Source organism: Camarhynchus parvulus, chromosome 1 (genome assembly GCF_901933205.1).
Source record: "Camarhynchus parvulus chromosome 1, STF_HiC, whole genome shotgun sequence".
Classification (NCBI taxonomy): Eukaryota; Metazoa; Chordata; class Aves; order Passeriformes; family Thraupidae; genus Camarhynchus; species Camarhynchus parvulus.
This window is the reverse complement of record NC_044571.1, coordinates 18,948,443-18,971,691: the sequence shown is the minus strand read 5'-3', so window position 1 is coordinate 18,971,691 and position 23,249 is coordinate 18,948,443. Positions and strand designations below refer to the sequence as shown.

General features: G+C 39.1%; 1 protein-coding gene across 2 annotated transcripts; it reads left to right on the top strand.

Annotated features, from left to right (window-relative positions):
* The first annotated feature begins 629 nt into the window (after window positions 1-629).
* On the top strand, window positions 630-22,977 carry PRPS2 (phosphoribosyl pyrophosphate synthetase 2). Of its 2 annotated transcripts, XM_030946770.1 has the most exons (8): window positions 630-776; window positions 10,170-10,353; window positions 12,943-12,963; window positions 15,584-15,682; window positions 16,716-16,840; window positions 18,681-18,854; window positions 21,658-21,817; window positions 22,698-22,977. In XM_030946770.1, the coding sequence occupies exons 1-8, from the start codon at window positions 655-657 to the stop codon at window positions 22,788-22,790; spliced, it is 978 nt and encodes a 325-aa protein (XP_030802630.1). In that variant the 5' UTR covers window positions 630-654; the 3' UTR covers window positions 22,791-22,977. The 2 variants fall into 2 exon arrangements, with proteins under 2 accessions (XP_030802630.1, XP_030802632.1); XM_030946772.1 differs by lacking the exon at window positions 12,943-12,963 and having other exon boundaries at window positions 22,698-22,974.
* The last annotated feature ends 272 nt before the right edge of the window (window positions 22,978-23,249 follow it).

The following is a 23,249-nucleotide window of genomic DNA, read 5'->3' as shown; positions in this document are numbered from 1 at the left end:
TTATGAGCATATTTCTAAGCAACAATCGACAGAACCAAGCTAATGGAAAATGTGTAGCGTTTACACAGAATCGGTCACGGGTTATTTAAGGACAGCTCTGCTAAGTAAAACTAGTAAGATCTCTAACCCCACATCAACCTAGCTAGAACTATATTCGGCTTTTTTTAGGTGCCGGTGTCACCTGAACCATATATCCCGCAGGCAGCCGAGCCCCCGTGAGGATCTTCCTTTCGCGCCTCTCTCCAGGTGCGGGAGCGACGGGCGGGCAGAGCCTTGCCCGCCTGCGGAGCGGAGCGCTGCCCGCCTGCGGAGCGGAGCCCTGCCCGCCTGCGGAGCGGAGCCCTGCCCGGCCGAGGAGCGCCCCGGCCGAACGCGGCTGGGGGGGCACGGACCGCACCGGACTTGGACGCGGAGGAGGAGGAGGAGGCAGTGGCAGCCACCCCTCCGACCGCCACGCCGCGGCCGCGAAGGGCGGCCGGCCACACCTGTGCCCCGCGGCGCCCCCGGCTCGCCCCGCCCCGGTCCCTCCCGCTCCGGGCGGTGGGGCGGGCCCGCACCGCCGCTATTTGACCCCGCACCGCGCTCCCCGCGCCCCTCTGCCGCTCTCGCCGCAGCCCCGAGCTCGCCCGCCCGCCCGCCGCGCTCGCCCCCGCCATGCCGAACATTGTGCTCTTCAGCGGCAGCTCCCACCACGACCTGTCCCAGCGGGTGGCGGACCGGCTCGGGCTGGAGCTGGGCAAGGTGGTCACCAAGAAGTTCAGCAACCAGGAGACCAGGTGCGTGCCCCTGCCCCGGCCCTCGTCGTGCGTCCCCTTCCCACGCCCCGCTGGCGTCACGGGCGCACCCCGGACACACCCCCGCGCTCGGCGGCTGCGGGGCCCGCCCCGGTGCCACCCGGGACTGGCGGCGGGTCCCGCTCCGGTGTCACCGGGGCTGGCGGTGGGTCCCGCTCCGGTGTCACCCGCCCCGCTGTCACCCCGGGCTGGCGGCGGGTCCTGCCAGGGCTGCTGTGCCGGTGCGGAACCCGCGGACGGATGGCTCGGTGCAGGCGCAGCCGCGGGAGCCCGGCGCGGGGCCGTGTGTCCCGGCCGGCGCTCATTCCTGGTTGTGCCCCCTCCCTTCCCCCGCCTGCACAATCACCGCACCGCCGGTGTCCCTGCTGGCTTGTGCCCAGCTCGGGAGCGCTCCCGTCGGGAGCTCCTCGGCTGAAGGGGGGCTGACACGGCCCTGGCCGGGTGAAGAGCATCCTCCCTCTGTAGTTGGAATGGTGTTTGCACAGCAGCCCGTCTGCGACGTCAGGTACATCCTGCCGCTCGCAGATAATTAACTGCACAGTTGATCAACTTTATCTCCCTAAAGATAAAAAAAGTCTTACCAACCACAGTACGCCGTGCAGTTTTTTAAGTAGGTCTTCACTACTTACCTACCTATATCTGCATACAGGCAGATACGAAAACAGGATGCTGGATTAGATTTTTAAAACCATCTAAGTCAAATTACACTTGTAGAATTTGTTGCAACTGGTCTTTATTTTGCATTAGCAGCCAGGTGTGTGTGTGGTGGACCCATTACAGCTGCTGTAGGGCTCCACTCCCTAGTCCAGGACTGATGGTCATGCGTGAGAGTGATACAGGTTGTTGTGACGGCCTTGGCTCACTCCTGAGAGTGCAGTCATTCCAGATTCCTAGCCAGCCAAACACCGAAAGTAACTGGTAACAGTGCAAAACATCCTGTGTGAAACCATGAGGACAGCTTGCTCACCTGGAGTCTGGGAATGTGCTTGCCAGGCTTTTTCTATCAATATTGCCTCTCTTTGCTAGTGTGTCATCTTAGCTTTCTGAACCACCTATTTACTTTGCTCAGTTTTAATGAAGAATTTTAAATTGAGGTGACAGTGGTATGTTCACCCTATGAGCGGGTAAGACTGCAACTGCTCCTCTGTACAGGTATGTGAGTCTAGGCTGCCAGCTGATTCTGAAACACAAGTTCCTGCTGTAAATGGCTGGCTAGTCTCTGAGGTTCTTGTGTGTTTATTTTCATCTGTTTTTGTTCTGAATCTCCTGAAAAAGCATGTTTTCATTGCTTCCTTTGAAAGATTACCATGATGTGTTCTAAAATTGCTCTCACAAAGCTTGCCCTTTTCTGTCTACATTTTTGCGTTCTCAGTGCAGTTGTTCTTGTTCTAGTTATGCTCACTGGCATTACTATAAACCCTCTTCCATTGGTGTTTATGCAATCTAATGTTTGCACACTCTAACTCTTCTATTCATTCCTGATTAAATGAAAGCTTAAATCTTCTCTCAATTCTTTCCAGCCCCATACTCACTTTATTGCTCTTTGATCTCCTTTCTGCATGATAAAACTTAACTTGTGTATTTGGTTGCATGAATTCCTTGCTAACTTGCCTAATTTTTTTTAATGTTTCTTCTCCAGAGACACTTATCTTAATCTGTGCTTGAAACAGCAAACAGCAGAAGTAAATTGATTTAAATTTCATCCAAGGTGGAAATTTATCTCAATTTGCGTATTTATTTTATAAGATAAGTTATTTAAATTCTGGGCTTCAGAATACACCTATTTTTCCAAGTGTGGAATATTCTATTTTTCCAGGTATGGAATATTCTCTCTACCATTAAAAAGAAGGTAGTGGTGACAGCACTATCTCAGTGGTTTGGCTAATCTAGTAGTCCCAGTTTATGTTTTTAGGCAAGTAGCAATGTACACATATGCAGAATGTATTTATTAGAAACATTATTTCTGATTGCTTCTGTTGCAACATGGCAATGCTGACATTATCTTTTTTTATTTCTTTTATTCCCTGAACTAATACGGCTTAATGTTTTAAACCTATAAGTGTTTAGGTTTTATTTGGGTTTTTTTTTGTTTTGTTTTACAACTTCCTTTTTTTTGAGAGTCTAATCTGAATTTCCTGTTTCCCCTTCAGCAAGTAAAGTTGTATCCACTATATAATATTTCAAGTAATTTTTTCAATATTCTTAGCAACGTGCTTCAGAATGTTGACTTTCCAGTTTTCTAGACTAATGTTCTTAAAAAGATTTCCAGCAATAATAGTAAGAGAATTCCTCAACAATGTATTTGAAATTAAACTACAGGTAAAGTTGATACTTATGCAGAAGGGTTCTTTCTGGAGGCATCTGCATTTTCAGTCTTTCTATACTGTTAAATTGTGTGTGTATGTAAGCAAAAAATTACTTCTTCCTATATACAGTGACTCCAGCACAGTACTTTTTAAAAATTTTTCTTCCATTTTTAAATTAATTAAAAAGTGTATTGGCATTATGAAATACACTTGCAGTATTGCAGAACACTAAAACCTGATAGTTAAAAAGCTCAAAGAACCTTAAACCTTCCAGTTGCACTCCAGCAATCCCCCATGCAAACAGATAAGCCTGGGCCTGAGGGTCAAACTCTTGTTTTGTCAGATCTGTTAAGTTAGCAAGTTGCAGAGAAGATTTACCTTTTGTTCAAAACTCTGTTTTGCTACTTGCTGCATTCTCTTAAATATAAATGATGCATAAATTGACAACTGTGTGCAGCCCCAGGCTTAAATCTGTGCAAGACGTCCTGGAAAGCTGGAAGCCTTTCACTTGAGAGTTGTAATTAGTCTGGCTTGCAGAATAGAGTGGAGGGAAGAGTTATTAAATATTTTGCATTATATTTTAAGTCAAACAGGCTTTAAGTTTCAGTCCCAGTTCTCAGCAGCTTTAAGTGGGTTTGAGAAACTGATGCTGAGGTTAGCCATGGATAGGACCACCACTGACAAGCACTGTGGCTAAACAGCCAGTGCCTGTATGTTTACAGCTCCAGAACATTTAAAATAGGAAAGGCTCCTCATTTTTATCTGTACAGAGACTGGTGTATCTAGCAACAGTATCACAGTCATCTTCTGATTTAGGCAATCTATATTCTTTCAGGTTCTGTAGCTGGTAAATGTAAAGCCTGTGCTGAGAAAGTGGGGGAAATTGCTGCCAGACTCAATCACTGCCCCATTTTTTTCTTCCTTCCCTTTAAATGGAAGCATTTCCCTGTATGGAAATGCTTTCCTTCAGCTGGCTACTGAAGTCAGGCAGCCCTACCAAATGCAGCACCAGAGCTCCTCACTAAACTCTGGTTGTGGATGATAACTCTGTTAGTCTGCATAGCCTGCGTGTCAGTTAAGTGCCAGCCACAGTGGCATGGAAGGAGCTTGGGTGGCACCACCTTATTTATCTGGCAAAATGATAAGGACTGCAGTGGAGGCTTAGTCAGTTTATCTTCTTCAAACCCCACAAACCAACTGTCATCAGCAGTTTTGAGGCTGGAGGAAGAAGAAAGAATAGAAGTCCTTAAACAGGGATGGTTGTTGTAGCCTCAGCATCATGAAGCTGTTTGACTGACATGTAACAGATGCATACAGATATTAAACACTCTGAAGCCTTTTGAAAAATTTGTCTTCAAATACACCAAGGTGGCATTTCGTTAGAGTTGCTGTACAATTAAACCCCAGTGAAGATATTTTTGGTGAGTCAATTGAAAAAAAAGATAAAATTTATTACTTTGTAAATAATTTTATTTTCTTACAAGGTAGGGTATTCTTCCTTCCCTGGAGACTATTTATTTTAACTCTGCCCTTGATATACTTGTTATTCTCAAAATGGAGAAACTGCTCTCATATGGCATTGTTTTGCACACATTTTTCCTAGTGGAAGATGGTTAGTGCTGCCACCCATTCCTGTGAGGTTCCTGGCTTCTTGCTGTCAGATTCACTGGCTGAAGTGAGTCGTGTAGATTTTCTTAATCCAAGAGGAAAGGAATTGAAGTCCTGTCTGGCAGATGTGAATTTGAAGGCTTCCTACCCACAACCTTATTCAACTGCTGAAGTTGGACTGTTTCAGAAATATCAAATTAAAGTGAATCTCATTTAGCTTTTGCAGAAGGAAATATGGGATGACTACAAAGGGACATTGTCCGCTTTATGGGAAAAGCTGCTGTTGATATGAGAGCCATTTTTTTGTGAGTAAATTAAACTTGATTTCATGGGCTGAAATGTGATCTTGGAAGTTAGGAAAAAGTAGCTGATGCTTCCCTGGAGAATCCAGGATGGGTTTGAGTCTATATTTCACATGAAGTGGCAAAATGAAATCACTTTGTTCCATGCAGAAAATAACTGAAAAAAATCAAGAGCAAACCTGGAAACTTATGCCCTAGAGATTTACAATTTGTCACCTGGCTTTAAGACTTCCTTCTTAAACCCCCATCAGCATCCTTGTACTGCAGTTGTCTCAGATGAGCCATAACTCCACTACATCTCATGTAACCTGGCTCCTTTGGGTTCAGTTGGGGTGGAGCCATGAGCTGTATCACCCTCCCTGAGGAGATGCTTTGGTGTTTGCAGATCCCTGCCCATGGAATAAGCAAGCTCAGGTCACAAACTGGTGTTAGAACTGCTGAAGACAGGAGGGACTAGGGACACACAGGGATGTGAAGTGTTTCTTCATACTGCCCAGCAGGTGATTCCCAGCTGGGCTGGTGGTGGTCTGCCTCTCTCAGAGGGGACAGCTGTTTCCCTCTCTCCCAGCTTGCTTACACTGTCATGAGCTAGAGGAGACTGGAGAAATAGATTTTACCAGCTTGGCTGGAGAAGGTAAAAATTGTTTCTGGACTGCACGCTGTATGTGTTAAAGCCACAACAGCGTTTTGTTTGTATAGGGAATTGAAGACACAGCAAATATGGCCACTTATTGCACTGTTCATCTCTCTGAATTGGAAAAGGACCCAAATACTTTAAAGCTTTTGGTTTGAGACTTCCACTTATTTGACCTTGCCATATATGGTGCACTTTTATCTTTGTGTAGATGCTAAATACTCGAAATCAAAAAGCAATGCCCCCCCCCAAAAAACTGAAAAAACCAAAAAAACCACAAAAAACCCCAACCAACCAAAACACAACACCACCACCCCCACCTCCTCCCCCCTGCCCCCCCCAAGAAAAATAAAGGCAAGCCAAGCAAAACCCCCCAATATGTGCAGATAATGGCTGACAGTCCCAGGTGTCCTGAGCTGCAGAGTTTGGTGCTCATCCTTTGAAGAGTTTTTGCACATGTTCAGGCTTGATGGACATTTGTTTCCAAATGTTTGGGGGTAGTTTTTGGGCTGCATGTTGTTAAACCCAGAACTTGCTCAAGAAAAGGTGTTTTCCTCTTGCTGTGGCAGGCTGTGTGCCAGAGTGGAGGGTAACAAGATATTTCCTATCTTCTGGTGTTTACCACACCAGTGCTCTGCATCAGAGCTGGGCAGTTGTTAGTGGAGATATAGCAGAGGGTTGTCTTGGAACTGTGGAAAAGCCTAAGTTGAGGGGACACCGTGGGTGCCAGGAGATATGGGATCCCTGTAGCCTTAAAACCAATACTGGCATTTTTATTGTTTCTTTCTTGCTTTGGGCTTTGCTGGTATTCACTTTATGATGTAACATCACGTCAGATGAAATATTTGCCCAGTAAGTTGAAACTCTTGGGTTGAAAGACTTTACTCTGGGAAATGTGTTCCCAAAGGTAAGAGGTCAAACACACACCCTGCTGCTCAGTGCTTGCCATTGGCTGGGTTTCAATCAGTTGCAAACTCAGCATGTGGATTTGTTTGATCGCTTTTGAGATATTGATTCTTTTGCACGCTGTATGAGGACTCTAGACCTTCATTTTTGGCCTCTTTTCTGGGTGTTGGAAGGGCCTGAAGTATACATCTACTTTTTTAGCATCTAATTTTTTTGAAAAATCTTACTTTTTATAAGCATGGCTAGAAACTTAAACTGCTGTAATTATTTCTAAAAATACATAGAGCTCTTTTAAGTGTATAACTTGAACATCCTAGCTATGTATTTACATTATTTACCTTTGTAGTCTGGCTCTACATACTTAATCCCCTGTTTCCCCACAGCTGCTTGGTTTCTAGTTAGAACATACAGATTTGTAATTCCCATCACTAAGTTCAGTTGGGACTGCACTATAAATCTGGCTCAAAAGGATCTCAATCTGTGATTACTCCTGATTCTGGTTTTTGCTTAATGGATTCTTCAGCCATTGAAATATGTTTGTAACCTAAGTGGGTTTTATGCTGTATCCTTAATTCATGGTTGTTAGTCTGTCCAAGTTTCTACTTGTTAAATGGAACACTCAAATCAGCCTTTGCAAGTTGAAGGCAGATACCAACACTTAACCTTGATGTTCATCATGTCCTGTCTTTTGTGTGTCTTTCCCAGCTAGAGCCTTGTGCTTCTGGATGCCAAGCATCTGGCTCAGAGTTAATTACTATTGTTTGCTATTGATTTTGTAAATTTCCCTTTTAAACACAATTGTGTGGTGTCAGGGCTTTTAATGTGCAGGTTCTGTTGACTCTTCTTGAACAGAAATTTATTTAAACTGTTACCAAATAGGTGAATTTGATTAAATTGCATAAAACAAACAGAGCTTGTAATCTTCAGGCAAGAGCTTGTTTTTGTGTCCTTCCTCTGTGTCCTGACTATGTGAAATTGTTTAAATAACCTCATAAACAGTTAATAAGGTCATGATATAGATGGGGGAATTTAGTAGCAATGTTAATAAGATAACTGTCACAGAGTTTGACTGCAGTGTTGTCTGCAGCTAGCTTATTGTTGTTTGAAATACAACATTCAAAAATTGAAATACAAATATTTGAAATACAACATTCAAATACCTGATTCTGTAGTTTATAGTCTTTTATTCGTTGCATGAATATAAAAAAAAGAAAGGGATGGGGCAGAAAAACACAAACCAAAACACAAACCCTAATTGCCAATTCCCCGCTCTCCCTCCAGTAAAAAAAAAAAAACAAAAAACAAAAAAACACTACCCAAACCCCCACCAGCATGGTTAGTACAGGCTGTATCTGATGGAACACTTGCAACACAATGACTGGTTATCTTTTACTCTCTGGCTTGGGGAAGGTGAAATAGGCAGCTCTGTGTGTATCTGTTGGTTGAGTCCATACAATACCTCTCAATCTTTGAGAAAGTAGATAATAAAAGATACTGATCTGTTGTACAGCTCTGTCTTGTTGACTGGGAAATGTGACTACTCACATTTCTATGTGACAAGTATGTCATTCTAGCCTTAAAAATGTAGCTACACTTCTTTTTCAAATGCACTAAGAGAGAAAGAGGTAGGATGTTTGTTTTCTAAGTTGTTTACAAGTTGATGTTTATTGGTAGCCCAAGATAATAAGAAAAAAATAAAATTAGTGACAACGGAAAAATAACATGGTATTAACCAGACCTATATTTATCTGAAAACTGTGATTTTTTAAAGATGTACATAGAAGTGACAGTTTTTAAAAAGAGTAAAACAACTCCAAGTGTTCTTTCAGTATATAGTGAACGCAAAGATCATATACTTTTGTCACTCAGCCAATTTTTTTCCTAGTATGTAATGTTAGACTGTTAAATTAGCTGCTCCTTTTTTTTTTTTCTTAAGTAATAAAATAATTTTTCTTTGGGCATATTCCAAAGGTGTGGTATGAGACAACACTCATTATAAAGCAGGTCTGTGTAACTGCTGAGTCAGGGTGCAATTAGAATTTTTTAAAGCCCTCACGATAAACACAAAGCTATAATAATGATTGCAGCCTCATCTGTAGGCTTGTGAGTATATTCTTCACATGGAGCTGGGTTTGTGTTCAGAAGGGCTCCTACTTAAGCCTGACTAGTTTTTTCCAATTATGTATCACACTTAGTATCTTGCTGAAAAAATGTTATGGTGACCAAAACTTGTCCAGCTTCAAAAAGGGAAACAAAATATTTAAATCAAAACACAATTCTCTGAATGGCCTCATTCCATTGATCTAAAACTTAGAGAGGGAAAAAACAATTTTGTGACTAAAAAATTGTGTCTTTGTGGAATGATGAAAGCCACCCAAAGATTTCCTGACATATCTGCAGATGATGGCGTCCCTGACCACTTCTGTCCTTCCAGAGACCTGATGTTTGATGATTTGCTTTCTTTTGACCTTAAGAAATCCTGCTAGTAGCATTCTTAGGCAAAAAATGTATCCAGTTAAGGAGAAAAATGAATACAGGATCTTTATATAGTTTGTTTGGGACTGCAGAGATCTCAAATATGGCAGCTGAGAGCATGTACTCAACTATCTTGATAGTAATAAATCAAACGTGTGCTTATCATTAAGATGTTTAAAAGCAGTAAATTCCTTTCTGCAGAAAGCTGATGAGTCTTACATAGCACCCTGAGAGATGATAAACAAAACTTGTTAGGACTGTGTTTGATTAGAGCAAGCCTCAGCATTGAAGGACCCATTCGAGAAATTATTCTACCCACATCTGGGCCATTTGGATGGTTTCCAATCAGAAACTTCAGCTTATTTGTGTCTTGGGTAAAGATACAACCTTTTAAAGGTTCAATATATTCTACCATTTAATAACTGAGACTAACATAGTAGAGCATGAATTTGCAAGGTCTGATCACTTAATTACTTAGGAAGTCTGTATGTTTTGTGTACATTGTACATGGATTTAGGGAAAAACTAAGGTTTTTTTGTTATATTTATGTGTAGGTTTTGGAGTAACAGCTGTGAAAAGTTAGTGTAGTTCAGCAGTAGATGTCTTTTGCTTGGATCTAGAATTGAGAAAGGATTACGCATTCAAGAGTTTTGTTTTATTTTTCCTGTTTAAGTTCGATTTAATTTTTGAATTCTGTGATGTGATCAGTGATTGACCCCAGAATTTGTCTTGAAATCTGTGGAAGAACAAAAAAACTTAGATACTCACATAAGGAACCAAAGCATGTAAGCACAGTCAGAGGAAATAGACCACAAAATGAGAGCTGAGCAGTGGTAAGCTGTTGATTGGCAGCCTTTGTAGTTTTTCTGTAAGATTTTTGTCTTTTAAAAACACTTCACTTGAACATCATGGTGTAGATTTTATAGCTGTTGATTGGTGCTGACCTGATGAAGACCATACTGGCTTATATTGAAATTGTCAAGGAGACTCTTATGGAAATTGCTGGAACAATAATCCTACTCTAAATGGGAAGTTTACAGAAGACCTATGGTCGTTTGTTAAAACACAGCTGTTTAGGTTTTTTTATTATTTTTTAGTAATGCCTTTCCAGTAATTTAAGTGTTGAAATGATCATCTCTTTCAGTGTAGAGATTGGTGAAAGTGTGAGAGGGGAAGATGTGTATATTATCCAGAGTGGCTGTGGAGAAATAAATGACAACTTAATGGAACTGCTCATCATGATCAATGCTTGCAAGATTGCATCATCTTCCAGAGTCACTGCTGTAATTCCATGTTTTCCATATGCCAGGCAAGATAAGAAAGACAAGGTAGGTAAGAATTGTCATTTTGGAAGGCTTCTATTCACTTTGCTCACTTGAAATTTTTAGAGATTAACAACTTTCATAAACATTTAAGTGATTTGAAAGATTTGATTTCCCCCTCCTGCCTTTTCTCTTGGTAAAGTGTTCAATTATTTTATCCACAAGGAATGGAGCAAGACAATAAATTAGGTTTTTTGCTTGTGTGTTGATAATTTGCATGCCTTCAGTTTGCAAAAGTAGGTATATTCTATGTGTGTGGTCTATTGCAGAGTACTTTGCTAGCAAACTGCATTTTATGGGATTGTTTATCCTGCTTGTTCAAAGTTTTATTTTTGTTTTGTTTTTAAATCCCTATTAATGTGGAGAGAACACCTTTTTAAGCATTTTAATTGCTTGGAATTAAATACTGAATTCAAAGTGCTGTAACAATTATGTAGGTAGGTTTTTTCCTAGATGGTTAAACAGAGCAAAATGGAAGGAACTGATAAAATCCACAATACATAACAGAAATTAACAAAACATTATTTTATGCTGCCAGACAGATTTAAAAAAATTATATCTGTAATATTTTTTTTTATTTACAATGACAAGCAGTTGTATGGAAACCCTATAGATGCTCTACTGATTTTATTGCCCTTTTCCTGAATGTGGTCCGTCATAACTGATGAATATATCAGTTCAGTCCAGTTGGTAACACAATAACAAACACTGTTGGAAGTGAGACTGATTTTAAAAAAGAGAGAACTGGACTTTATCTCTACTATATGTACAAAAAAAGACCCTTTGAGAGGTTATATGAATGGTACTTTTACCTAAGCTTACTTGAAAAGAAGTAATAAGAAATGTGAATTTGGCTTTAAAGATTGGATTGCAATGGTTGTTTTCTGGAAAATTATCTCTCTCTTTTACTTCTTATAAATGGACTGCCCCCTCTCTTTCACTGTGGGCATCAAACCATTCTGCAAACCTGTTGATTTTCATATTCTTTTAGATTAAAAACTTAACAAGAATGAAGTAATGGAGAAGCTAAAAATAATAGCAGTTATTACAAAATATGTAATAGTCAGCCTGTGATATCTAAGAACAAAACTAAAAAAGCTATTTTCTGGTATATTAGTTCTTTAGGTGTAGGGTCTGTAATACCATACTACTTCAATGAAAGTCTACTTGCTATACTTTCAAAAATGGAATTCAGGCATTAAAATGTAAGACCTATTCTATGCCTACATCTCTTGGTACTTAATTTTTGCTGTGTTTTGTAGTGGATGATGCTTTCCCTTGATCAGAAGGGCTGAAATACTTTATATCAAAAGACTTTGAAAGGGTATCAATGAGCATTTTGTTGCTAAGAAAGGAAAGCTTCTCACTATGTTTTGATTTCCCACTTCATATTGGGAAGTTCTGCTGTACCATCCTCTAAGTTCTTGGTGTGGGAAAAGGATGAGTATATTCTAAAATTTCCATGCATCTAAATTGTTGTGTCAAGGGTACCCAAATTTCATATGGCAGACTTCCAGAGACATTTTAACCCCACAGTGTGGTGGCACAGTGCATGCCATCCAGGAACATTTTGTATTTCAGAAATGCAGTGGAAAGTGATTTTGAATAATAGAGATTTTGAGATTTTTTTTCCAGGCTGTTCTCTGTGTGTCACTGAGTTCCACAATTGTAGGCATATATTTTTTGTCGTTGTTGTTTGTGGGGTTTTTTTCCCCCCTCTGTTTTGCAACTGAGAAAATGTTTGCCATCTTTGGAAATTATCCTTGGTAGCTGACCTCTGTTGCAAAATAAGCTATTATACAGCTGTTAACATTGGGCAGCTTATTGACAGGGACATCTCCCCTCCTGCTTGCATCAGATCACTTGGTCTTTGACCCATCATGAGTGCACAAGCTTTGTGTGCTGCCTGAAGTGTCAGTAAAGTGCCAGCCATTTTCTTCCTATGATCACACACAGATTTTCTTCTCTGGTGGAAGATGTTGCTGTAGTTTGCTTGACTTTGAATTGAAGCAGTATAATCTTCAGTACATGGATGTTGTTTTCTAGTTTGAATTTAAGTTAGTGGCTTTAATTCATTATGAACTAAATAGCCTGAGTCCTTGCTGCTTAAAATAAGCATGTATTTGTCATACCTCTGGTGCAGTTATGATTTCTGAGAACAATGAAAGTGCTCTTCATTTATTCATGTAAGGAAAGGGCCTTGTAGTAAAAATCTTAGTCTGAGCAATTTAATCTACTCTGAAAATTTTAGCACTAAACTTGAACTATCTTTAAATGAGAAACAGTTAAAAAAAATCAAAGGCTTACTGAGAATGATAAAAAAGTCAGTAAATTAATTTAGATTCAGTCCAGTGCTGCCCTAAACTAGAATATTTCTGATGCACAAGCAAGCTAAACTTAAAAATAGCTCAGATGTTTCTGTGCTTTGACTATAACTGCACTCATGCATCCTCTAATTATGCCAACTTTCCAAACTGTGGGCAGGGAACATTTATGTAGGATGCTGCAGAGATGCCTTTGAGATAAGTTAGAAGTACAGTGACAGATGAGTTTGGTGTTCTACAGCTCATGTAACTTTGTTTTTTTGATTTGTAGAAGGGGTCCGTGGAGCGTTGGGTAGGTATAATTTATTTATTTTTTTATCTAACACTACGCATTTCCATTAATATGGCCTTAAAGGGTGAAACTTACTGGGTTTCATTATGTATAACTAGGAACATTTTCAGTTTCACTTCTTGATTTCAGTTGTGTTTCACCTAGGCCATGACAGTAATCCTGTGGAATAATTGCTACAAGAAAACCCCTAGATTTAGTTTAAAAATTATTTGGATATTCAAGATAATGGCTGTCAATTTCTGAGGCTTCAAAGCAAATCTCTTAAGTTTTGAAATTATAAATTTGGGTAATGCATCAGTGAACATTCAGTATCCATACACTCCACAACTGGCTTTCTTGGAAGTGAAAGTTCCAGTTATAAATCTTTAGGCTTTCTTTGATTTCCTTTCTTTTTTTTTTTTTTTTTTCTCTTCAGTGTGCATGTGATGAAATTTGAGCAAGACAATGTACTAAGATGCTTAAAGGCAACAAGCTTTGATCTTAATGGACAACTTTTACTTTCAACTTTTCTGTCCTTTGCACAGTTACTCTTGTGATGTTGTTTATATTAGCTTTGTGGATTCCCCCTGCCACTGGTAATTCAAGTGATTTTTTTAACAATTTTGTTTCTGTACATAATCTAATGCTGCATTTCACACTAATAATTCTGAAAATAATCTAAAATTACATCAAACAATTGAACAATGAATACTGTGAATCTGTGTTCTTACCTCTCTCATCAAAAGGGAACCTTACAAACTATGTTATAAGGAAAATCATGAGTTCTCATTCACCTTTGTCATCCAAGTTTCTGAATAATGAGGTCAGGTTAAATGAGGTTCCCATGAAGGGAAGTGTCTAGCCTGGAAAGATAGGATAGTACAATCAGGAGAGCAAACAATCTCATTTCAGATTTACCTGTTAGTCCAGCTTTAAACTAGAGCTTTGGAGAGAGCTGGTAAGAGAACACTGCAACAGAATGAAAATAATAGATACTAATTTTTTTTTTGTTAGATGTTGACAGAGATTTGAGAGTATTTTGAAGTCCAGCTTAAAAATGTCAGGTGCTAAAATGAGCTGAAGTGATCAGGAATTCAAATGGCATGAACAAAAAATTGCTACTAAAAATAGAAATATCCAGAAAGCTTTGGACAACTTACAGAACTCAACTTAAATGAAGAGCAGTGTTGTTCTCAGTAAGTGGAAAATCAACTGTGCTGAAGCAGTAATGATGATGAACTTTTCTGGAAGTGACATGTATCTGAATTGCAGAGATCTAGGGAAGTGCTGGCTGTTGCATCTGCTTTCTGTGTGTCTTACACTGACAAAATGGTGGTGATGTTCTGTGAAACACACCACCCAAAAGGGATGGTTTCCAAAATGAAGAATTTCAGTAATGATGGTGATAAACTTGATCTGGCCATAAAACAAGACTGCAGTATCTCAGTTTCTATTCTGGAAGTGTTTTGTCAATCTGCAGGTTAAAGTGTCCACCTAAACTAGGAACAATTTTGATGAAAATATTGGCTTCTTGATAGGACACAGATGGAAAAACATCCAGGCTAAATTGTCAGTGATTCAGCTCATTGTCACTTATGCCCTTGAGCATCAATGGAAGGAAAGCAGAGGTACCCTGTAATTGTGTGTATGGGCTGGAAGGAGAGGAAGTTCCTGGGAGGTGAAATGAGGCTGTTTGATAAGGAGATGTAGCAGGAGAGAATACTGTGCCAGCAGAAAGCAGTCTGATATTGAGATGGAAACTCTGACTTGCAGTTCTGCCTTTATGCTAATGTTATTGCCAGTTATTAGCCTTATTTAAAGATTAGCAAAAGAAAGCAGGAGGTTTTGTTTAGTGTAGAGAAAACTGTCTAGGGAAACAGATTTTTCAGAGTTTAAAAAAATGAAAAAACTTTAGAGTAGCTAAAAAAAAGTGAGGTCTCTTCCAGTCATAGTTTCCTTTTTTTGCTTGTTTTTTGTTCTGCATCCTTGATGCTTTTCAAAACCTCTTCACATTGGCATTAACTTTGCTAATAAGATTTTTATTCTTCTTTCATTCTTTCTACTTAGGATTTCTTCATCCTCCCCTGTGCCTTTTGGGAGTTCTAGACTCCTAATTGCATCCAGGAATTAAACATAAATTTAAATAACAAAGTTAGGGTAAAAGACCCCTGCCAACAAGGATCTGCTACAAGCTTTACTGTGTTATGAAGAAATGCTTGATACTAACATTGTTTTAAAGCAGTGTTCTCAAAAGTTGGGTTCATTTTGCCTTTGATCTTTGGATTTTGCAATGTTTCTTAGAACAAGATAGAATTGAGTGTTTCTGTAGAGTAGAGAAGTGAAGTTAGCTGAAACTTTTAAGTAGAAGAATTGGAAAACTATATCCGAAAATTTATCTCTTTAATACAAAGCATTATTAGGCAGACTGTGCAAGCTGTTTTTGATTTTCCTAAATGCTTTACTGAGTTTCAAAACCCAAATAACAAGATTGACAGGTTGGTTTGACTAAAATTCTGAAGCTTTTCATATCTAGATTCCAAATATTGTAAAGGAAAAAACCAAGAAAAATAGCTAATCTTCTGATTCCTTGCATCTAGTCAAAATATTTTTTAAATGTAAATGTTTGTGCTTTATTTCTCAGAGCCGTGCACCAATCTCTGCAAAACTTGTTGCCAACATGCTGTCAGTGGCAGGGGCTGACCACATCATCACCATGGACTTGCATGCTTCTCAGATCCAGGTAACTGTTGGTTCTTACCTGCTGTCCTAGAAGCTCGACTGAATTAATGTGACAAACTGATAGTAATTCTCTGTGGCTTTGTTCAGTATTTTGAAAGGACATGCACAGAACTGTGAGGGTTCAGAGAAAGTCTTGCTACCTGTTTCTAATGAAACTCCATTTTAGAAAGAGACCAGTCTCGATTTTATGGGGTGATTTTGCAGTTACTTCAAATATTTGTGCATTGAAGCTTTGGCAGAATTTGCCAAGTCTAATGTAAGAGCTTCCAGAATATAAAATATACTGGCTTGGGGCAAGTTCTCTTAATCTTAGCCTTGTCAGAGATTATAGTGTTGCCCTAGGCAGAGTTTTGTTGTTACAGCCAAGGGTGTAATATTTTCTTAAAAGAAATGGAGATGGAGCCTGGCAACCCTTATCTGCCTTACTGCTGAATCCAACAAATCACAAAACCTTTGCCTCAGACACAGAGCAGACATAATTTGTCATTCTTATGTGTACCTTGTTTTAAGAGAACTTGTTTTTTACAGAAAACACCAAATCTTTCATTTCTGGTGCTCCATTTAATCAGAATTTCTTATTATGCTAGATGGCTGTCACATAAATAAAAAGGTCTAAACCAGATTTCTCGTTTTTACAACTTGTACCAAGATTCCATTTCCTCCCCATGTTGAAATACTGTTGTTAATGTCAAGCAGTTGAAATTTATGGAAGTTGAGTATTATTCACTGGATGTTTTGAGAGCTTTCCACTAGCATGAATTTACTTGAGTGCCTGAAGCTGATCATCTTTCCTGATTTTTATATCAATTGAGAACACCTGTTTCCTTTTTCACTGCTCTTGGGTGATATTTTTCAAGACCTTAATGTGACTTCAGCAGCATTTGACAGTAGTATCAAAAGCAGAAATAGACCAGTGTAAAATAGTAATGAAGTTCTGCCATTCATGAAAGGCAAAGGCTTGATTCTTTCCCTTTGTCTTCATTCCAGGTGAGATACAAACACATATTCATGAAACTCTTTCTCTTTTGGACTAGGGTTTCTTTGACATTCCAGTAGATAACCTGTATGCAGAACCTGCAGTCCTGCAGTGGATTAAAGAGAACATTCCCGAGTGGAGAAACTGTATCATAGTCTCACCTGATGCAGGTGGTGCAAAAAGGTACTATACAAGCCTAAACCAATTAGTTTTACATATAGTTAGTGGTTAATGGTCTAGTTTGTCTAGTCTTCTATATTCCTCTATGAATTGTGCAAGATAAAGAGTACATCACTGATGAATCCAACTGCATTGTAGAAACAGAACTACTTCTTCCAATGCTGTTCATGCTTAAAAACATTCAGGAGTTTTCTATACTCTAAAGAAGATATTTTTCTCTCTCCCTGGATATGACCTCATTAGCTGAATCCCTCCACCAGAGGGAAGAGATTTTCCCTGCTGCTTGCTTCTTTAGCCAAGTTGCTGCACCCCTTCCTGCTTCGCTCTGGAATTGCCTAAGCTTCCCTTCTCTGTCAAGGCATATGGCCTATTCCCACTGTACCTGCTGGCATTTAGGTAAGAGCTTGCTTGACTCATTTCTTTTTCTTTTGTTATTGAGTTCCAGATGTAAACTTGCTGAACCCAAGTTTTGCACTATAAATACTAGAAAAAGGGAATGAAAGTTTGAGTGGCAAAGTGTAAAAATAGAAAACTTAGTTCATTGGAGGCTTTCTTCATTCACAGCATGTGTTACTCATTTAGCAGACTCTGTTTTATTTGGTATTGATTGAGCATAAACCAATACCAAAGCTGAGAAGCAGGCTGGGTGGTGAGGTCATAAAGCATGCCATTGAGGCAAAATGCTTATTCTCAGGTTTTATTGCTCATGCTGCTGCTGCAGAGGGAACAAAGACAAATGAAGTAAGACTCCTGTAAGCCCATAGCAATTTAAATGTCTGAAATGTAGTATGGGGAAGAGTGTGAAAGACTGTCATAATTTGATTTTAATTGAAGTCCTTGAGTCTTCAATTAAGTTGTGAGCGTTCATCTTGTAATGATTTTTAGAGAAATAAGACTGAATGGAACTCCTAGTTGGTTTTTGTTTTTTAGATTAATCAAGTTAAGGATGTGAGGAACATAGAAAGCATTCTAAAAGATCTCTTAGTCAGTTAAATTTCTTTGTTTGTTCCTATCAGGATACTGTTATTTTTGCATTTGGTTTTTATGTTGGTTTTGTTTTTAACACAAAATACAATCTTTGCTTAGAATTCAAGTCAGAAGACAGCATTTTTCCCCTACCAAATATTTTTGCATTATCAAATTAATGATACAAGTTTATTTTTCGAAGATCACTCTCACTGTATTTAGTATAGATAGTAAATAAACAAACTGGAAAAAGGCAATCAGAAATCTGTAACAGGTGAAGTTTATTATTACACGTTTGTTTGGCCACCAGAGGTCACCCTGAAGAGTTTTAAAAGATCTTTGTCAAGCAGATGTATGCTAAGGGAATTATTAATGAAGTAAGCTACTTGATTACTAGTCAAGTACTGTGAAAAGAATTATTAATCACTATTAACTTGTTTGGGTTTTTTTTCTCCCTTTGGCTTGGTTTCAAACCCTGCAATGGTATTTTCCAGTTAGAGTGTTAAAGTGCACATTCCCGTAGGCTTAGAATTTACTTCCCCCTACTTTAAATTACCTAGTGTGACTGGTATTGCAGCAGCTTAATAAAAGCTTGTGAATAGCTGAAATGTTTTCAAAGCCAGGCACTTAATGACAGAAAACCAAAGTCAACTCAATTAAAAAACCGATTTTTGGGGTATAGCTTAAGACACTCTGGTTCATAATTAGCAATTAATTAAGATTTCTTCTATCTGTCTCATTCTTTGCACAAGTTTTTGCTGTGGTAATTGGAAAGCCAGAAGACAAAAACTCTGTTTTGTGACAAAAACATTTGTATGACTGTTTTTTCCTTTTAAAATGGTTCTCTAAACTTGGTGTATTTCTTCCTGTAACTTAGGGTTACTTCAATTGCTGACAGACTGAATGTGGAATTTGCTCTCATTCATAAGGAAAGAAAGAAGGCAAATGAAGTGGACAGAATGGTGTTGGTTGGTGATGTGAAAGACAGAGTGGCAATTCTTGTTGATGATATGGCTGACACATGTGGCACAATATGTCATGCAGCAGACAAGTAAGTGTTATTATGGTCTGTCTCACTGCAGTGTTCTCACTCATTGCACAGCTGATGAATACAGTTGTCCTCAAAGCGTATAACCCAACCTGACCTCTCTAGTATGAAGCCATTGATACGAAGCCTTGAATTGATAGGTCACAGTTCTGTGGTTCAGCAATGTCCTTCTTTAGAACATGAAATTGAGAAAATATTTACAGAAATATATGATCTGTACCTAGGAAGAGCACAGAATAAATAAAATGTCATAACTTGAAAAGGGCTTGGGCCTTTCAAGTGCACTTTACAGTTCCAAGGCAGGAGCAACAGCTCAAAAATCATTCCCTCCTTGAACCTCATCATGGAGCCTTTCCACTCTTCTTAGGCAATCTTTAACAAAGCTTTACTGGATTTAACACTCTGAAGTATTTTCACCATAGTGTCCAATGCAAATATAATATTACTTTTCACTGTACATCTTAAGCATAAAACTACTTGTCCTTTTCAACCTGGGAGGTGAGGATAAGTTTTCCTGTCTTCTGTCTGAAAGTAGGTTAAAGAGTTCTCATTTCCCTCTTGACTTGAGGAACTTGAGTTTGTTCAGTCTTTCCACAAGGTTTGTAGACTTCTGCTCAATTGTGATGTCTTCTGGATTCCTTCCAGCTGTTCTACTTCTTGTGAAGAGGAGCTTGTGAATGTAGACCCACTATCCCAACTAAGGCTCTAGCAGCAGAACTGAGGCTCTAGCTCAGTAGAAAGGATTATTTATGGTTTTCCAGGTGCCTTTATGCTGGTTCTTTTCAGGTTAGTAGAAAGGCTGGCTCGTGTTGATCTGGTTCTCAACCAGCACCCCAGGTCCTTTTCCACCAGACATCTTTTCAGCCTCTCTTCCCTGAGCCTGTGGCACTTCATGAGGTTGTTGTGACCAAGTCAGGACCTAGGACTTGGCCTTATTGAACCTCATGCAAATGGCCTCAGTCCATTGATCCAGCCTGTCCAGATCCCTCTGCAGAGCCTTCCTGCCCTCAGGCAGATCAACGCCCCCACCCAATTTGGTGTTACCTGCAAACCTAACTGAGGGTGCCCCACTCTGCTTGTCCAGATCCCTGATGATGTCAAATGGGTTTGGCCCTAGGGGAACCCCACAAGTGACTGGCTCCCAGCTGGATAGAACTCAATTCACTACCACTTTCTGGCCCAGCCATCCAACCAGTTTTTTACCCAGTAAAAGTATACCTGTCCAAGCTACGAGATGCAGATTTCCACAGGGGAATGCTGTGGGAAATGGTATGAAAGCAAAAAGTGAGCTAGACATTGTTCTTGGTGGTTTGAAGTAAAGTTAATCTCACAAGTTTACAGTCTTTAGTTGCAGACTTGTTATTTGTACCTACAAAAAGGATGTCAAAAACTCATATATAGTCTTGTGTTTCTTAGATTTGTCATGGAAAATTGATGAAATTTTGCAGAGATGTTGTATAGTTGTTTGCTATCTGCATTCTAATCTGCATCATACCTCAAAGTATTCTTTTGGGCTGCGCCCTTTGCAGATCAAAATCACAAATTGCCTAGCCAACATCTTTTTAATACTCTTGTGCATAGAGGAAGTTAATTCCTGTCAAAAACCTTTATTTCTTTCCTGTTTTGAAAGAAGCACTCCTTTTCCTACAGTCCATTTCTAGAGACCAAATTTTAAAGCTGTCAATCACCTTCAATGTATCTGCAGTTTTCACTAAGAAAGATGTTTTTGCTTCAGTGATGTTGCCGTGTGTCATGCTCTTGGCATGAGCTAGTGCTTTTCATTAATGTCAAATCCAGGCGGGATGTACTTTGTGTATAATAAGGCTCATGGACCAAAATACTCCCTAGAACTCTTTTTGCCTCAGCAACCTAGATGCACATCAAGCAGATGAACTAAGGAACATATTTTCAGATACAACAAATGAACTTGCTTAAGTACAAGCTCAAATACACACACTTGGTACACACTCACCCTGTTGTAATGAATACACCTTCTAGGCTGCAGGTACTAAATGTAGTGCTGAAAATGACCAGAAATTTTAAATTCTGTTAAATCATTCAAAATGAGATGGTGTTTCTGTGGTTTTGTCTTTTTTTTTTCTCTGTTATGCTTCCTCCTGTGCCTTTGTGATGATCTGATAAAATTCCTCAGGGCCTCTGTTTCTAAGGCTAGAGAAGCAGTTAGGACATAGCTGAGCATCTGGAGGCATTGAGGCCATTAGAAACTAAATTAGGATATTTTGAGTCATTCACAAGGTGTTCTAGTTTTTTGATTTATACTTTTTTCCTCCTCATGCATCACTTCACTGAGTGCTTGGATCAGCAGCATGTCTTCCCACAACTTTGCAGTAAGCTACGGTTTTAATCATTAACATTTCTTCTTCCTCAGAAACTCCTTCCAAGCAGAACTGTTTGAATTGCAAATGAAAATAAAGGTGGACAATAATAGAGGCACAATGGAGTTGTGAATACTGCCATCCAACCTATTTAATTTTTTGCCTGGTTAAGATAGAAAGCTTGTACTGGAGTTCATTTTTATGTTGTGCTGGTATGGTCAAAAGTGCAGCATTGTAGATTAGTATCACTGCTGCAAATAAGAACTTTTAAATTTAATTATGATTTTTGTTGGGGATTTTCTGAGACAATTCAAACTTCTTCAGGTTATACAAATATCAGAATTATTTTGTAGATATCTTATATATAGGACTTCGTAAGTAAAATGCATTTTAGAGATTTGTATCTGGCTTCATCTATAACCATATATGTACACAGGCATCACAGCATGCTATTTTTGTGTGTTCTACAGGTTAATGTCTGCTGGAGCTACTAAAGTTTATGCCATTCTGACTCATGGCATCTTTTCTGGTCCTGCCCTCTCTCGGATTAATAATGCATCGTTTGAGGCTGTTGTGGTAACCAACACAATCCCCCAAGAGGAGAAAATGAAACATTGCCCAAAAATACAGGTACAGTGGTGTTATGTCATTTCTTTAGACTCAGTATCTGTATTTTACTGCTCACAGGTGCTAGAATTTGTGCCTTGAGATGAAATTAATACTCTTAAATACATTGTTTGCAAAACGTTTTGCTAAAACATGCTAAAGAACTGTTTTAAGGGGATTCAGGTAATAGGGCACTTATTTGGTATTTTTGGCAAATACCAAAAATATTTGGTATTTCCCGCACCTTGAGTATTGTGCTTGATTGTGAAAGAGTGAAAAATGTAAAATTGATTGGGTTTTTGGTTTTTTTTCTTAAATCAATATTATTCGTACAATATTTGGGTGTAGGACCTTAGTTATTCTGTTGAGGAGGCCACAGAAATCTTAGGTAACACTATTTTTTCTTGAAAAACACAAATGGAATTGTTCTGAAAAGTCATGTGTCCCTTTTCAGGTTTTCCTTAGTATAGAGTGGAGCAAAGCATAAAAGATTGATGTTTTAAATGCATTACTGGATTTTTTAAAAGCTTAAATTTTGGTATTTATTGAAACAGGGCAAGCACTTAAAAAGGTGTGCTTCCTTTAAATTGTTTATGTCAAGCAGACACTGCCATCTGATGGCAAGAATAGTGGGGCTTTTTGACAGCATGCCCTTTGTCAGAAGCACTCAACAATATGACTCTTCAGTGATCCTAGTCAATGCATTCTTACTCAATTTTTGAGTTCTTATTTGGTATTATTGCAGTTCTTATGTATCTATTTAGTGCCTAAGCTTTAATGTTTTATTACTTTCTAGAAATAAAAACTACAAAGGTAGATGGACTGTTTGTTTATATGGCTCTAAACAGCATAGTTTATTGCTCTTGGCATGCCATCAAATTTTTCTTCTCAATTTTTCTTTCAGTTTATTGACATTTCCATGATCCTGGCAGAGGCAATTCGAAGAACACACAATGGTGAATCAGTGTCTTACCTGTTCAGTCACGTCCCCTTGTAACTGCAGGGGATTACACTGCATCTTTGCAAAGGTCTCTTAAGCTAGCACTGTTTTTAACTATGCACATCAACCATGAGAAATTATTATCTTTGTACAATTCGAGAGCTTGTATGTTTAATTATCATATTTGTCTTGTAATTGCCATTTGTTCTTTGTAAATGGGCAATAAATCTCCATCTTGCAGAAACCTTAAGAATTCTCTTGAGACTCTGGAAGTCTTGTGTGCTGTGCAAGTTCTTCTGTGTGCCTGTTCTCACATTTGGCTAACTGCTGCATCAGATCCACTTTTCTATACAGAACTACAAACTGTTCACAGAACTTAACAGGATGTACATGTGTAAGATCATTCTCTGTGTTGAGCTAAATGCTACAGACCTGAGTTTCTTGTATCTGTTAATCTGTTGGGCAAATATCTGGGGTTTTTTGTTTATGTTTAAGTACCATGAACAGTATTTTGTA

Coding starts and splice junctions, on each gene's coding strand:
- PRPS2 (XM_030946770.1), top strand. CDS start 655: ATGCCGAACATTGTGCTCTTCAGCGGCAGCTCCCACCACGACCTGTCC. Junction 16,841..18,680: donor GATGCAGGTGGTGCAAAAAG/GTACTATACAAG, acceptor CCTGTAACTTAG/GGTTACTTCAATTGCTGACA. Junction 18,855..21,657: donor ATATGTCATGCAGCAGACAA/GTAAGTGTTATT, acceptor TGTGTTCTACAG/GTTAATGTCTGCTGGAGCTA.